The 17,173-nt window shown below is 39.5% G+C and overlaps 2 protein-coding genes across 4 annotated transcripts in view; one reads left to right on the top strand and one right to left on the bottom strand.

The window, feature by feature from the left end:
* Positions 1-17,173, bottom strand: part of TBL13 (TRICHOME BIREFRINGENCE-LIKE 13) — a 260,977-nt gene that overhangs the window by 182,251 nt on the left and 61,553 nt on the right. The gene's annotated exons all lie outside the window — the stretch shown is intronic.
* LOC149223403 (uncharacterized) lies at positions 14,277-16,294 on the top strand. 2 transcript variants are annotated; one of them, XM_089383279.1, is made up of 2 exons: positions 14,277-15,546; positions 15,678-16,294. In XM_089383279.1, exons 1-2 carry the CDS (start codon positions 15,419-15,421, stop codon positions 16,183-16,185), a joined length of 636 nt encoding a protein of 211 aa, XP_089239405.1. In that variant the 5' UTR covers positions 14,277-15,418; the 3' UTR covers positions 16,186-16,294. Both variants share the same exon structure in this region; 1 of them encodes a protein (XP_089239405.1).

Genomic DNA, 17,173 nt, shown 5'->3' with positions numbered 1-17,173 from the left:
TCTTTATTATTCTTCAGCAAAAATTTCATGTACAAGTTAAAACTAGTAGAATAGAAGAGGAGTCTCTGTGAGAAAATTTATAGACGCTTCCTGACAAGTTTCTGATCCAGGAGAAGTGCTTCTCTTCCCTTTGCGTCTCACTGCGTCCAAGCGTCAACCTTCCCACATTGTCCCAGCGTCAAATTGCCCCACGCAGTTCCAACGTCAAACTTCCCCTGCGCTGTCTCTCCCTGCATCACAAGTTCTGCGATGTCCTCCCTCTACTCTGCGTCTTCTTCCCTTGCACTCCCAACTGATGTTGATTACCCTCTCTCTTTTCCACCTGCAACTCTCCTTCTAATTCGATTTTCTCTTGCCGAACTTCGACCAATGAGAATATCGATCTTACTCAGGTAACTAAGTATCTGCCTCTGGTGTGTTCTCCAAGTGCCCATTAAGCCTCCTCTTATAATCCTCTCGTTGATCAATCAACAGCCCAGATTAGATCCTAATCAATGGCTAGGATCATATTGACTTGATCTCTGCATTCTTCTAGAAGTTTCGCCCAAAGTTTAGATTAATACCCATTAATTATTTTAATTTCCTAAGTTTAGACTTAGGGTCCCATTAAAAATAATTAATTATTTTAATAAAACTGTCTCCAAGTGGAATTTCCTAAAACGATTTTTGGGTATTAAAGAATGCATGTGTCCAAGCCTCCCCGCAAAATTTGAAACTTAGAGTGCACATCCGATGCTACCAGAAATCAACATCGACTATAAAAACCTATTTGATATGCCTCATTTGATAAACGAACATCACACATATCTTTGTGGTTGTTGAATGTTCTGGCTCGCATTGGTTTGCTTAAATGTGGCAACTTGCTCCTATGGCTCGTATTTATGGTTCGGTGATCAATATAAATGGCTCGCTCTTTATTGAAGCTTATGTCTGATTACAGAGGTTCGCATCGTTTGTAGCTCGGATTTCTGTGAGATTCTAATGCTCAGTGGTTCATACTCCGTGACAGGCTCACATTTGGTTTTCTACGAACTCTAATTCTTTATGGAGGATCGTATAGAGGCTCGCACAACAATAGAACTGAGGCCTGCTACATCGGCGTTTCTAAGGTTTGCTATAATAGCGTATTTGAGGCTCACATAATGAACTAAAGTAACTCGCTACACAAACACACACATATATATATTCTCTATAGTGGAGTGACCTGGCTTGCATTGTTTGACGGCTCTTATATGTTTTGTGACTCTCACATTATCTGAAGCTTGTTCTTTTGGCATTGAGCTCCAATGAAGAGGGTATTGTTATATTTTCACTGTAACATCGCTTCACAACAACATCGCATTATTGCTATGATTCATATTATCAAACGCTTCATCACCATGTGTCTCAGTCTAAGTCTTGTAGCTCGCATTGGGTATGTATGATTCGCTTTACTTTATTATGGATCGCCCTTCTATTAAACTCTGCAATATTTTATGGTTTATATTTATGGAGCTCGCATGAATGGGTAGTGGTCTTCACTATGTGAGACATTAATGTATACCATGGGACAGTAATTTCTTTTAGAGAGATGTTGATATATATAAAGGCTATGACATAAGAAAGAGATCTATGTCACTATCATGACTTACATGACAGTGACGTATAATAGTCATATATGTGCTTATGAGAATACTATCAATATCTTATGACAGTGACGTATAATAGTCATATATGTGCTTATGAGAATACTATCAATATCTTATGACAGTGACTGGGATAGATAAACTTGAAGTTACAGTGACACAATGATCTATTGAACAGTCGTAGTAATAACCTTGATAACAATAATATGACAATATTGATGGTAATGAGACAGTGATCTATTTGAGACGATGATCTAAGTGAGACACTTGAAACAGTGCCTTGTGATAGAGCTTCCATGAGAGTTATGATGGTACCTCTATGACAGTGTTGATATGACAGTAAACCTTTATGTATGCCAGTGATTCCTGACATGATCTTTATGGCAATGACACTATGATCTATAGTTTCATAACAGGGATGGCAAAATACCTATGACAGAGTAGTGATGTATATGTAGTTTGGCATGTGAGGATCACATATGATCCCTGGTTGGCCTGATATGATTGATGTGTCTCATTGTACTTTGTATCTCAGTTGAACAATTGATAAACATCTAATAGAAGAAGAATCTGATTGGGTTTTCCCCCTTGAGGGGCTTTGCCCTACTCTCTGACCTAACTCTTGGTGTCTATTTGTGCATGCTTTTCTTCTGTTGTTGTTTATTCTATCGTTGCATTATTGTTCTTTCTACATAAATGCTAATGATGTTAAGATGTTATGGGGTGAATGTGATATGCAAATGATGAAAAAGTTTAAAATGAAATTATCTATAGCAAAGAACAATCTAGCCCTAAGAAAATTAATAGTCTCAAGGACTTCTTTAAGGGGTGCAGCCTACTCCATCCCTTCGTCCAACTTCAATGAGGGTGTGGTCAGGCTTGAAAGCCCTTCTCTACAACTATGTTGGTTCAAAAAATAGTTATCAATAGATTTGTCACCTATCACAGCCTCGGATCTGTCCAGAAGTGTTACTTCCCACTTCATACGTAATTTTCCTTTGCCACGAGACACATTTGCATGGTTTAAAGTCCTCAATAGTTTGGCTAGAGTAGGAGTTATCCTCGGGAAGCCTCAGCCAGTCTCAAATGACTTTGCTGCCTTACAAAGCCACTTTGTTGCCTCAGAATCTAATCATGTAAAAAACCTTTGAAACTTCGTTTGATTCTAATAGATTTGCTTTGACTTGTTGTTCCTTTGAGTAAGAATTCCCTGTGCCACAACAAGATAAGAAAGATAAAATATGAAAAGAATATTATCAACTAGGGTGGAATCTTTCACCACCGAAATTGATAGGAAAAAAAGGTCTTAAAACCCTCTGAGCCTCAAGCTCGAGAAAAACAGAGATAAAATGATCCAATCAATCCTAATCCAAATGAATTCAACCCTCTTGTATTTATAGATTTCCTTGAGGGGATTCTCTCCTTAATTAATTGAGTAAAATTCACACCAAACCACAACTTTGGGTTTCTTTGCCCAGCTACCCCAAAACTTGTCCTCTCGTGCCTAAACATTTGGTATTTTGGGGTTTTCCCCTTTATCAAGGACTATAGCCTACAAGGACCAATAGGCTACTTCGTCTCTTAGGCCAATTAATCTCTCAAGGACATTCAACCCCCCCTTCCCGACATTGCTTGTCCTCAAGCAATGAAAAGTTTTGTTGCTACCAACATTGTTTTCCTTCTTTAATGTTAGAAACTAGATCAGGTGGATGTTCGATGGTTTTGATGGCTTCTTGAAATTCATGCTCCTTATAACCATGTCGATCATAATTTGCCCGATGTTCTTTTCTAGTACTTTCAGTTCCAGATATTGACTTCCCAGCATATCGGGTAGGCATATTTATATGTTGTTCAAGAGTAGTCATTTGCCTAACTGGATCCATTGCAAAGGTACTGCACATTTCATTGGAGCTTCTGGCTATGCATGGCAACACCAAGTCTGCAAGGTCTTTCTCTATCGCAAAGCATTGACTCTGGAAGCAGCCTCCTCAGAATCATTGAGTGAAGTACCAAATTGGTCAAGTGGAGCAAGAAGGTTAATGTTGTTACTTCCAATCAAATCTTTTGTCATTCCCATAATTGTGTTGGCAAGACTCTGCTAATCTTGGTGGTAAGCATAAGGCTCCAAGGGATAACCTGAGAATTGAGCAACCTTTGCTTGTGTGACAAAATTTCTCTTGAAAGAACAAAACAGAATGTTTCTTTGCCTTGGTTTCAATCCATCGACCATGGATGGGATGGCTCTCCGCAAGTCAATCCTGGAAAATAAAATAAGTTCCTTGTTTACAAAGTCACTATACTTGATAAGCATCTCAGTCTGGTCTAAATATGTTCTCGAATCAAATTGTCTTAGCCAATCCTTTTTATGCTTAACCAAAATTTTGAAATACTCCTTGCCCTCTTTCGAAGTACTTGTACCAAGACCTTTATAGTACTTTATGGTCCAGCCTGATGCTAATCCACCCAAAGATTCTCTCCATGATTCATACTCAAGCATGGTGTAAAAGGGCAATGTCCACCCATCCTTATGGGTTGCCATGACAATGGGAGTGATGAATTCAACTAGAAATGAAGGAATCTTAAGTAGAGATGGCCAGAAAGAGTGTATGAAGTTGATCAGCAATCCTTTGATGTGGGAACCATCATGATCCTAATCTGTCATAATCACCAAATGGCCATGTCTAAGAGATTTGACACTATCATATTCCTTTCTATCTATGTTGCCAAGAAACGTGGGTTTGGGGACGGGTGCGTCACTTTTTGAAATAGGGTAAGTGGATTCGCCAGGGGTATATTATAATTTATATATATTATATACTTTATAAATTATAATATATATGAATTTTGAAATCTTCAACCTTACATGTTAACAATTGTTTAAGTTGAAACCTAACAATATGCATGTTACCAATTGTTTAAGTTGAAACCTAACAATTTGATACTCGTATATGACATTGGCTAGCAGACTAAAATCCTTTTAAAATACACATACATTTCATTATTAAGTTGAAACACAGTGTTGTTAAGGTCTATTAAACTGTAAAAATGTATTAATAGTGAACTGTTTAATTAAGGACGCATTAAACTTATTAAGTTACTTGTAAGCTACTCTTGGGCAGGAGGAGATTATCTTCCATCTAATATATCATATGGCTATCTGATACCCAAATTATTTCTCTATCATTTATTTGATACTAGAATTTTGAACGTCCATGAACTTATTCAGCACAGCGACAATTCATTACGTGGAATGTGAGAAGAAAAGGGTTTCTAGACAAAGGAAAAAACGCCATCAAGAACCCCTCACGCACCCGTTTTTGGGGTTCACACACACATTTTGGGGGTTTTGTCAAATCGTTTACACAAAAGAACCCAACCCGAAGATACCGAGTATCGGGTTCTTATGGGAAGTATCGGGTTCGTTTGGGTTCGTCTAGGAAGTCCTTGTTCCAGCACCCAGTTCGTGGGGACGAGAACTCAGGACAGGTTTGCAAACCCCACCCCCGGGTTCGCGAACCCGTGCAACACAGCTTTCCATGTTGTAGACCAAGGATTTGGTTAACAATGTTTTTCCTTTGTTGTTTGGACCTTAGGGTTTGCTTGGTATTTTGAATCTTAGCATTTTCCACGATCTGTTTATGGCTAGCTTCCCTTGCAATAGCAACTTTCCTCTGAGAGCGAACACACCGTAGTGGTTTCAAGTTTGACCAGTAACAACTAACCCTGCCATAGCAAGGACCTTAGTTGAATCTCCCTTTGTTAAAATTAGAGTACATTTTTCATATTTCCTGCCACTTGCATCATTTGCATTGTCAAACTGGGTGAAACCAATCAATCTTTGTCTATTGGTTTCATTGGTTCTCTTGAGATCCTTGTTTTGTTTGAAGTCTGCCCATGACAATATGTTCTCAACCACTCCACATTTTGCCACTTTCTTTAATAATTCTTGAGAGAGTTCACACTTCAAACCAAAGTTGTTCTGGCAAGTTGTCAGTGTCTCCTTCATTTGGGAGTCAAGAGCAGGATTGTCAATTAAAGAATTGACAAAGATCCATAAATGGTTCTTGATCGTATGTGCTTTCACTGCAGCATTCTTGTTCTTCTTATTTACAATGTTCATCACATTGGTCGTTATCTGGTTTGCTACTAAATCTACGTGAGAACCACATTTAATGGTAGCTATTCCATTAACAAAGTTTACCTGTTGAAACTGTCCATCACTTAAGCTCACACAAATCTCCCATCTGTCACTTACTTTTTCATAGATTCTTGGAAGAGGCTTTGGCTTCGATTTGGAAGTTGCTTGCAAGTATAGGCCAATATAGTCTTGAAAAGTCTTGACAGGCAATCGCTGTCCATTCAGCTCAACCTTAACTGTCTTCCCAAGGCACCCAGCGATATCCACAACTCTCTTCCTCATCAAGGAAACAACATCATCTTCCAGATGGGTCATATTAAATTTAATCAAATCAGGCTTAATTGTGACCTTGGTCCAATTCTCTCCCAACTTGCACTTGGTAATAACCGGGTCTGACTTAATGCCCATATTGCTCCTGAAAACCTTATTCTTGTCATCAACACCACCAATTACCTCCAACTTTCCATCAATACTATTAGCACCCTCTAACTTGTCATTAATAGCATGTTGGTCATCAGGTTGCTCATCCATTTCTTCATCTGATAAAATATTATATGGTTCCATATCACGACCAGCACCCACTGCAACCTGTAGATCTTCCTCTGACAGCTTCATAGTAGACCCTGTAATACTCTTAGTGGAAATGTCAGTATCCCTATCTGATGTCTTTGTGCTTGCTACCACTGAGATTGAGCTGTACAGTGACAAACCACTGCAAGAGGTGTCTGGAGAGTCCTTGCAGACACTACTGCCTTTACCCTCCTTTATACCAGGAATACTTTCATTACCTTCTTCAATATTCAGTATATCTGAAACTTGAGTGACATTGCTATCAGAAAGGGTATCCCCTTCCTTGAGAAGTCCATCCTATTCCCTGAGATTTAGCTGACTTCTTTCACCTTCAGCATTGTTACCACTAGCTATGGTGTCATCTTTAGGATTTTCCTTCTTTTTAGGGGGATACCACCATGTCCATGCCTTTGCCTCTACCTTAGTTTCTCTTATACTTTGTTTTACAGGTTTGTGCTTATCATCAGCATCGCTTGATTTGTTTTTCTTGCAGCTAGCCCAAAAATCGTTCCATTTCCTTAAACCTGCTTTCTGTTGTGTGCTCTTATCATCCGGTTCCAAGGATCGATCCTCTTCATTTTCCTTAGATGTTGCAGCCTTTTTGTTAAATTTTCTAATCTTGTAAGGGCCATTTTGTTCCCTTCTTGCAATCTTTTAATAGTTTCCGCTTGTTGCTCTTCTAACTTCCACCACGACTCTGCAAAATCCTTGCCAAAAAAATTTCCAGCTGTTCCATCTTCAAACACCCTCCAGGCTGGAAGGAGAGCCAGCTCTGATACCACTGTAATAGACTAGGGCAATTTTCTAGGGTTTCTTCCCTAGGGTTTCAATCATTCTCCACATTATATTAGACTAATGTAGATAAAATTTCCAATAGACAATGCTACTCAATATTCAGTACAAACTGTAAATTTAACCAATTCAACCTTCAAACAACACGACTTAATTTGTCCCAACTGATTTCAACCAACTTATTTAATAATTCAAATATATCTTATCTTATTCAGTTTAAGCTAAACTCCCTACATATCTGAGCCTTACTTTATTACAGTGCTACCCGAGAGTCTAAAAAGGCTCAAAATGTGATCCTCACTACTTCAAGAAGACAATGGATGACTATTAGATGATCGAACCCTTATTTACTTCAGTACTCCTTCAGAATTCAGTCCAAGACTGTGGCGTTAAATCCAAGAAGGTCAGACTTGTTTCCAATTTCCGTCTGTGCTGGATTAGTCCCAACTACTCTATACTATTCATGTGATTCTGACCAAGGAGCTTTAGGATGAAACACTCGCACTGTTGTGTTAACTCAGGCAGGGTTTGCGGGCCACTTTAGATGGATAGCAAAGTGACTGAAGGATAACCAAGCTCTTATTTTCTTAGACTCCTGCGAGAGACATATTTGCTTAGACTCCTGCAAGAGATCTGTCACAAGGAATTCTTCAAGGGCTGCGGCCTACTCTAGCCCTCCATCCAGCCTCAATGAGGGTGTGGTCTGGCTTGTAAGCCCTTCTCTACAACTGTGCCGGTTCAAAAAATAGTTATCAACAGATCCATCTACTATTCCAGCCTCATAACTGTCCAGAAGAGTTACTGCCCACTTCAAACATATTTTTCCTTTGCCACATGACACATTCGCATGGTTTAAAGGCCTCAATAATTCAGTCTGAGTAGGAGTCATACTCAGGAAGCCTCAGACAGTCTCAAATGACTTCACTACCTTACAAAACCACTTTGCTGCCTCAGAATCTGATCATGTAAAAAACCTCAGAAACTTCATTTGATTCTAAGAGATTTGCTTTGATATGCTGCTCCTTAGAGTAAGAATTCCCTGTGCCAGAACAAGATAAGAAAGATAAAATATCAAAAGAAGATTATCAACTAGGGTGGAATCTTTCACCACCGAAATTGATAGGAAAAAAGGGGTCTTAAAACCCTCAGAGCCTCAGGCTCAAGAAAAACAGAGATAAAATGATCCAATCAATCATGATCCAAATGAATTCAACCCTCTTGTATTTATAGATTTATTTGAGGGGATTCTCTTGTAGTTATAAATTTCCTTGAGGGGATTCTCTCCTTAATTAATTGAGTAAAATTCACACCAAACCCAAACTTCAGATTCTTTTTGCCCAGCTGCCCCAAAACTTGGCCTCTGATGCCTAAACATTGGGTATTTTGGGGTTTTCCCCTTTATCAAGGACTATAGCCTACGGGGATCAATAGGCTACTTCGTCTCTTGGACCAATTAATCCCTCAGGGACATTACATACATCCCAAACAGTTCAGGATAAGAAATGAAGTTTGGGCTTGGATCCCCGTGTGTTCTTGTTTCTCAACTCTCACACACCATTTTCTTCACTCACTTCTCTAGTACTGAAGCAGTGTAGCATACCCAACCACTTCTACGAATGTTAAGGCTACCAGGTATCTCAAAAACACCACAAATTTTGATAGAATACTCAATGTAAATGAAAACCGTAGTACCCTCTGCTAAAATCTATTTTTTAAATTTTTTGACTGGCTGTAACATTCAACAGCAGAAGCAAATTTACAACAGCTTTAAACACTCAATTTCAACTACCAAATTTTCTGATACCAATCCAACTAAAGAATGCATGCATGCTCATGCAGATTATATGCAAGCATATGAAAATAATAATTCGAGGAATCCATAATTATTAGTGCAGATGAAATGCAAGCATATAAAACTCAACAAACTAGAAAACAAATAAATCCATTACAAAAATATAAAGTATTTCTGTATTATTATAACACAGCAGAAGAACACCCATCTTTCCAAGAGAGAAAAAAAACTCCAACTCACTACAATCAAAGGATGTTCCACCCAGCCTTAGTCTCTCTGTCACACTTAACCTTTCTATGGCAGAGGGCACCCCCCAGGTTGAGGCTACGAATCCACCAGCGTGAAATTTTAAGTTCTGCCTCTATGTCTAACTCCGCCCATAACCCTGAAAACTCTCACAGGCAGGGAATCCCTTGACAGCTATCCCAATCAACCAGCACTCTTCCCCCTCAGCCTGCACAACACCAGGGATGGTATCCCATTCTCAAATAAACAGTCCCTCAGGCTATCCCAATTCCCTTCCAATGCTCCAGCACAGGCTGGCCCGAGAATCTCTCTGCTGGGAATCCAGGAATTCTCAACTGTAGGATAGATTCCCATCTGCCTCAACCATCAACCTAATTAACTCCAGGGTTCAAAGGAATTTCTATGGCTGTAATACTTCACAACTCTCTCTTTTCCCCCGCTCTCTCTCACACACACAGCAGCACTATAATCATTGCAATAAGTACCATAGAACAGAAGCATAAGCTTGCATGGAAATACACTATTAAGTACCAATTTTGGCTGATGAGATGGGTGAAGTGGTCCCTGTATCTCCAGCAAGTGCAGATCCTTCCAAAGCATATGTGAATCTTTGACAGACTCTTTGGCAGCTATCTGATTTGTCTGGTAGACCAATCATGCTCAGCAGGAAAAGTTATAAGGCTATTGAACATGTTCTTGATGCACGCATGCTTCCATTTGATGCTTTCTCTGCTTCTAACTTCTTGAAACTCTCATCAGATCAGACAGAAGCATTTATTAGTCGTATTGTTACCAGTGTCAATGGTAACACAACTCTTGGTGAAAAGCAGAATGCCCTGAGATACCTGGAGACCCTAAGCAGCAATGTTGATGCAGCCTATTTTAACCAACGGTCCAGTAATGCCAATGCATGTTAAGATGCTGAGGATATCAAAAGTTTTTGCTTTGTGTGTTCAACTTGTTTGTGTGATGGGTTTGTTTATTCGACATGCAACTCTTATTGAAAACGAAGTTGCAACTACTAGAATAATATAAGTGCTAACTGATGGTCCTCAAGATAAGCAGGAAAGTGAGAATATTTGCCATGGCAGCACTAGGTGAACTTTTCTTCTACATCTCCACTCAAAGTGAGAAAAATTTAACACAAATTGTGTACTCAAAGTAAAAATAAAGAGATGCCCTCCTCTCATAACTAAGGTACAGGACAGTCGGAATAACGAGAACAGCAGCCCTGACTTACATTGCAATCTTAATTTGTTTCATAGGCAAAAAGAGGAACCAATTTAACAGTTGCAAGAATGAAACTCAGGATGTTATATCACCTAAGAACTGCAATGATAGAGCTAAGAGGCTATAAAGGATAAAGCTCATGAAGTCAAGTTCAATTTTTCAGATAATAGCAGAGAATGCTTTGGCCTTGATGACTTGAGTGGCCTTCAAATAGAGGAAGATGGCAGCCAACAGAGTTATGAGAATGAAGATCAGGAAGGCGCAGAAACCAAAATCCTAGAAAAGAGTTTGAGCTCGCTGGTTGGGATAATAACATTGATATTTACTTCCAGACAAATGATCAGGACCCTCAGTTCTCTTCCTGCTCTGAGGAGTTTGGGAAGTCATCATCATACAACTCAATGACAGCACCTGTTCAGAGCTCAAGTGCGTTAAGTGCGATCCAGTCTATTCATTCTAACCCTTCCACTGGTGCACCATTTGCCAATTCGACATGTGATATTGAGTGGCCACCTCCAGCACTTGCATCGGAAGCACCTATGCTTTACACAAATTCCTCATCACCTTTTACTGAATACGGGAGTTGGTCATCTGGACATCAGGGTCGTCAAAAGGCAGCAACCAAGAAATCGATGCCTAATGGTCTTGCTAATGAATCTGTTGGACCAACCTCCAACATTGATGACCACCAACGTCAGTCTGAAATACATGACCCAACTGTAGAGGCACATGAGGAAAAATGTAGAGTTTCTAAGGGTAGTGGAAGTATGACAGAGTTGAAATCACACAGGCCCGTTTCAAGTGTGCTTAGTAAAAATGAATACTTTCAAATACAGAAGTCAAGGCCATTTCATCCAAGTACTTCTATCAAAGGGATTAAAAGGGTTACACAAAGGGAGCATTGACTTGAGTCCACGTGGAAATACGGGAAAAAGGTCTCAATTGGAACATATGGAAGTCTCAGTACCAGCTACTGGAAGTTCAGTTCATTGGCCAACAACAAGTGGAACTGCAAGGTTGAAGTGTACGGTTCCACAACCATTTGCTTTTGCCACTGAAAAGGGCTTCCACAAGGGTGTGGCCTGTCGAGGTAGTGGCTAGTGACATGAACCAACACATTGATGCAAGGGGTACCCCATCGTCTTCAGCTCCTAAGAGGGACAAAATGTCAGTGAAAATGGATACACAAGCTGTCTGCAATCCTTTGCTCTCTGAAAATCTGCATCTACATGACCAAAAGATGGATCCACCCAATCATACAAAGCTAGGAAATGATACCCATTCCATTTTTTCCCCAACTGCAAGTGCAAATTCAATCAGATATTCTAAGGGCGAGTTTAGCAGTGCTCCTTCTAGGGCCGTTTTCTGCATTAGATGCAATGAAAGGGCTGAGAAGCGTAAAGAGTTTTTTTCCAGAATTAGAGGCAAAATTGAATGCGAAGGAAGCAGAGAAAAATTAGTTGCAAGTCAAAACAAGGGAGCTGCAAGAAGCTAAGATAAAGATGCTTAGGAAAAGTTTGGCATTCAGAGCTCTCCCATGCTCTCATTCTATCATGAAGTAGCTCCACCAAAGGCTGAGCAGAAGAAGATACCTCTCACCTGCCCAAAATCTCGCAAGTTAGGGCGGAGAAGGAGCTATGTTGATGTTGAAATTGAAAATGACCAGAAAAAAGGATGCAAGGCAAGTAAGCACTCTTGAACACAAGGGGACAATTTTTGTAGCAACCAAACATGCAATTGCTTGAGGACAAGCAATGTCGGGAAGGGGTAACTATAATGTCCACTATTTATTAATTGTCAATGGAAGGACGTGTTAGAAAATGTAAAGTGGCAGCAATTATAACTTATTTTCTTCAACCTTGATACTTGCTTGTGAAACTTAGTTATCTTCTTTATGTTCTTCAGTTAGATTTTTTCATCAAACAATATCAAGAAACAGTAACAACAAAAGAGGACACAGATATAGGCTCTCAGCCAGGGCAAAACCCCTCCAAGGGGAAAACCCAGAAACTCTTCTCTTCTTAGAATCTGCTTCAAATGAGATACAGTGACCCAATCCTTAGACCAAGTCCTTCTCCCAATACCAAGTCAACCCTTCCTCAAGACCCTCCCTCACACTGCTTCTTTCTTGCAACTTCGACCTGCCAACAACTGCCCAGCTACTTGATCGAGCAACTTCGTCCCAACAACTGTTGCAGAAACCCTAATCTATCTTCCTTTAGAGACCTTCCTGGAGCAAAACAGCTCTCCCTAAGGTCAAGAGAAGGATTTTTTGCTTTATCCAGTAACTTGTTCCTACAATTCTACTCCCGAGCAACAACTTTGCTCCCCAACAATTCAGACCTGCAACTTCTGTAATGACCCATTTTTAATATAGAGAGCACAAGAATATTAGCATGCATATGATAGCTACATATGCATGTATCACATGCACTGCACTAGCATTTATATTCTAAAATTAACTATAAATATTGAATATCATGACACACCTTCAAATCAGTGTTGCACACATCGCAATAAAATCGCGATAAAATCGGAAAATCGCGATTTTTTAAATTTGCCGATTCAAAGCGCGATTTTTATCGAAAAAATCGCCCATTTTTTTATAGCGATTTTTATCGAAAAAATCGCGATTTTTTGAAAAAATCGCGATTTTTTCGGTTAAAATCGCGGGGGGCGCGGGCAGCGGGGTTTTATATGGAAAAAACGATTTTTTTTTTATTCATTCAGCAGTCCGCCGCGGAGGAGAAGGAGAAGAAGGGAGGGAGAGGGTTGCCGTCGGTTGTGGGAGCGAATCGAAGCGATTTTAGGAGGAATCCAAGCCAAGATCGCCAATTTGTCCATAAACCAGGTATGTAGATTAATTTTTTTTTGTTTTGGTTCAATAAAAACTTTGTTTTTCATTGTTTTTAAAGAATTTTTGGAAATTTTTCATTGATTTGGGATGGGTTATTTGTTATGACTATGAGAACCAATTTTTGATTTTTGTTTTCTCATTTTCTTTAAACATTGTTTATTTTTTTTTATTTTTCATTGTTTTTTGGCATTTGGTTGGGTGACTTGGGTTTAGAAATTGGGATTTTGGAAATAATTAGCTTGTAATTTTGCAAATGCTAAATTGTAATTTGTATTTACTATTATCATTTATGTAATCCTAAATTCCTATTTCCTAATCCTTATTTTTCCATAGGTTTGCAAATTCAAAATTCAAAAACAAACATGCCAAGGAAATTGGATCCTTTCTGGGAATATGGTGACCCTAAAACTCCGAATGATAGACAAAACTTGTATTGCAAGTTGTGTGGAAAGGAAATATTCGGGGGGGTGTACAGGTTGAAGTTCCACCTTGCACAAATCCCTGGACGTGATGTGGGGCCCTGTCTAAAGACAAATGCTGAAATTATCCAAAAAGCCATGAGAGCATTGGGAGAATTAGAGCACACTAGAGACGCCAAAGAAGAACTCAAAAGGCAACTAAAAAGGTCAGTTGAAGGAAGTGGGCCAAGTGGCACAGGTTCTACTGCAGCGTCAGTCAATCCGTTTGCTGCATCATCATATTTTGTTCCTCGAACCACACCTGGTTCACAACCAACTATCGGTTCAATGATGAAAAGAACTGAAAAAGAAAAAGCTGACAAGTTGATGACAAAATTTCTCCTCTGGAGTGATATTCCTTTCAGCATTATAAGGAATAATCCATTTTTCCAACCTACTCTTGATGCTGTTGCCAGTGTTGGCCCGGGGTACAAACTCCCTTCTCTTCATGATTTCAGAGGCCGGCTTCTTCAAGATGAAAAGCGTGACTGCACCCAAAGATTGGAGGATTTTAGGGCATCATGGGCACAAACAGGATGCACGGTTATGTCAGATGGTTGGACTGACCAAAAGGGGAGAACCCTTATAAACTTCTTGGTTAGTTGTCCCTTGGGGACTATGTTTATCAAATCTGTTGATGCAACTCATCAAATCAAAGATGCAAAAAATTTATGTGATTTGCTGGATGTGTTTATTTTGGAGGTGGGTGCAGAAAATGTTGTCCAAGTCATAACGGACAACGCTGCAAATTATGTTGCTGCTGGTAGAATGCTTATGGACAGGCATCCTACTTTATTTTGGACACCTTGTGCTGCCCATTGTATTGATTTGATGTTAGAGGACATAGGGAAAATTCCCTTTGTCAAAGAGGCTGTTGACTCATCAAAAACCATCACAAAATTTATTTACAATCACACATCTGTGCTTAGCTTGATGAGAAAATGCACCAACAACAAAGAGTTGGTGCGCCCCGCCATTACACGGTTTGCGACGAGTTTCATATCTCTTCAATCCCTCTTGAATTCTATGTGGGATTTGAAGAGAATGTTTGTTTCAGAGGAGTGGCGTTCTTCGCCAATGAGCCGCAAACCAGAAGGAGAGGCCGTCTGCAGACTTGTTTCATACCAAGAAGACTTCTGGGCGGGAGTGCAGGAGGTGTGCGCTGTCACTGAACCTTTGGTAAAGGTTCTTCGGTTGGTAGATGGTGAGAAGCCCGCAATGGGCTATTTGTATGAAGCCATGGACAGGGCCAAAGAAGCCATTCGGTCCTACTATGATGACAAGGGAGATGATGGGTTCCAGAGACAACTCCTTCTATGGAAGGTCATTGATGAGCGATGGAACAACACACTCCATCGTCCCATTCATGCTGCTGGGCTTTTCCTGAACCCTGCATTTTCTTATGCATGTGGGTTTAATTTTGATGTTGAGGTCGTGGAAGGATTATTAACCTGTGTCCAGAAGATGGTGAGATCTTCAGAAGAACGTATGGAGATCTCTAGACAAATTGAGCAATATAAGTTGTCAGGTGGCTTATTTGGCTTTGATATGGCTGTCATTGATAGGACGGTTAAAATGCCAGGTATTTTTTAGTTTGTAGTATGTACTTTGTAACTTTGTTTCAAATTTCATTGTTTCTTCAAATTCCATTTTTTTCTTATGTTTATTTAAAATTTTATTTGTAATTTTGTTGTAGACGCATGGTGGAAGATGTATGGTGGCAGAGTACCCCTTTTGCAAAATCTTGCCATACGCATCCTCAGCCAAACATGCAGCTCCTCGGGATGTGAGCGCAATTGGAGTGTATTTGAAAAAATACACAACAAGAAGCGCAATAGGTTAACACTTAAACATTTAAAATATTGCAAATTTCCAAATAAATTTTTGAATTCATTAAAGTTTTAAACAATATTTTTTTTATAATATTAATTATTAATTATTAATTTATTATTTCATGAACTTTGTACAGGTTGGAGTCCCATAGACTTAATGACATGGTCTATGTCTACTACAATCTTCGATTGTGGGTGAAACAACTAGAGAAGACACCTGATACGGAAGCCATCTCATTGGATGGGATTGACACCACTGCTGAATGGAGGGTTGAGACCGAGAGGCCTCTCATGGATCCCACTGAGGATTGGTTAGTGCAGGATGAGGGGGAGGAGGAGGGGGAGGAGGAGGAGGAGGAGGAGCAGGAGCAGGAGCAGGAGCAGGAGCAGGAGGAGGAGGAGTTGGAGGAGCAGGAGGAGGAGGTGACACCGCCTACCCGGGCTACCCGGGCTACCACTACCACCAGTAGAGGACGTGGTCTCCGTCCACCTCAGCCTCCTATAGCTGCTACTACTAGTTCTTCAGCTTCTAGAGCACGTCAGACTCCACTGCCATTTCCACCACCACAGGCACCAGCTTCTACATCTAGAGGGAAAGAGAAAGTTGTGCCATTTTCTCGCAAGAGGGGCAGAGGAAATCAATAGGATTAGACTTTCATTTTATTGTATATGACATTATGACATGATGAGATACATTATCATATTTTTTGTTGATATTTTGAGGCTGAGTTGGACTTGGGACTCAGGACTTACTATTCAGGACATAATTCAATGTTATGTGTGATTTTAGCGCTAGAAATGATATTAAACATCTTATATATTAGTTTTTTTATCATATTTATGTGTCAATGTATTTATTTTATGTTGTAGATGGTTTAGATATTAAAAAAATTGAAAAAAATTGAAAAAAAATGAATATTTTTGTGCCAAACGATTTTTTCCCGCTTTTTTCCGATTTTTTCCCGATTTTAACGATTTTTTCCGCTTTTTTCCCGGCGCCGATTAAATCCCGATCGCGATGTGTGCAACACTGCTTCAAATAGAAGTTACCTTCACCCATTAACACGCATATTGCTTAATGCATCATAATTAATGAGCAAATACCAATGATATAAATTTTAAAAAAAAAGTATAAAGTTAAAAGGGTTATAAAGAAATAGATGTAAAAATTAAGTTAATTTTTATATATGGTTATATAATTATATATCCTACAATATTAATAAATTATTAAAATGATAAAGTAAATCAAAATAAAAGTATTTAATATGAACCTAAGGCATTTGAATTAAACAAACAAACAAAAACCCTAAATATAAGATAAATACACCTGTAAAGAATTATGACTCACGTTCATAGAGGGAAAAGGTGTCACTACAATTGGAAGCAGTGGGATCGCTAGTGGAGAGAGTGGTCACCGCCAAGGAAAGCTACATATAGAGGTAGAAAGAGTTTTTAGAGGGCGTTGAACCGGGAAAAACCAAAAAGAAGGAAGAAAGGAGGAAGAACGAAAAATCTGAGGACAGTGGGAAGAAGCACAGTGGGAAGGAGCCTTACTTGTTTGAGGTTTCTGGGTACGGGGGAACAGTCTGCTTCAATTGAGAAGCTTATTGGACTGAGTATCGAGGTTATGTTT

Source organism: Pinus tabuliformis, chromosome Q, assembly GCF_031772625.1.
Source record: "Pinus tabuliformis cultivar Carrire ecotype Pingquan chromosome Q, CPIR1, whole genome shotgun sequence".
Lineage (NCBI taxonomy): Eukaryota > Viridiplantae > Streptophyta > Pinopsida > Pinales > Pinaceae > Pinus > Pinus tabuliformis.
The sequence above is the reverse complement of the archived record's forward strand: the minus strand, read 5'-3'. Positions and strand labels throughout refer to the sequence as shown.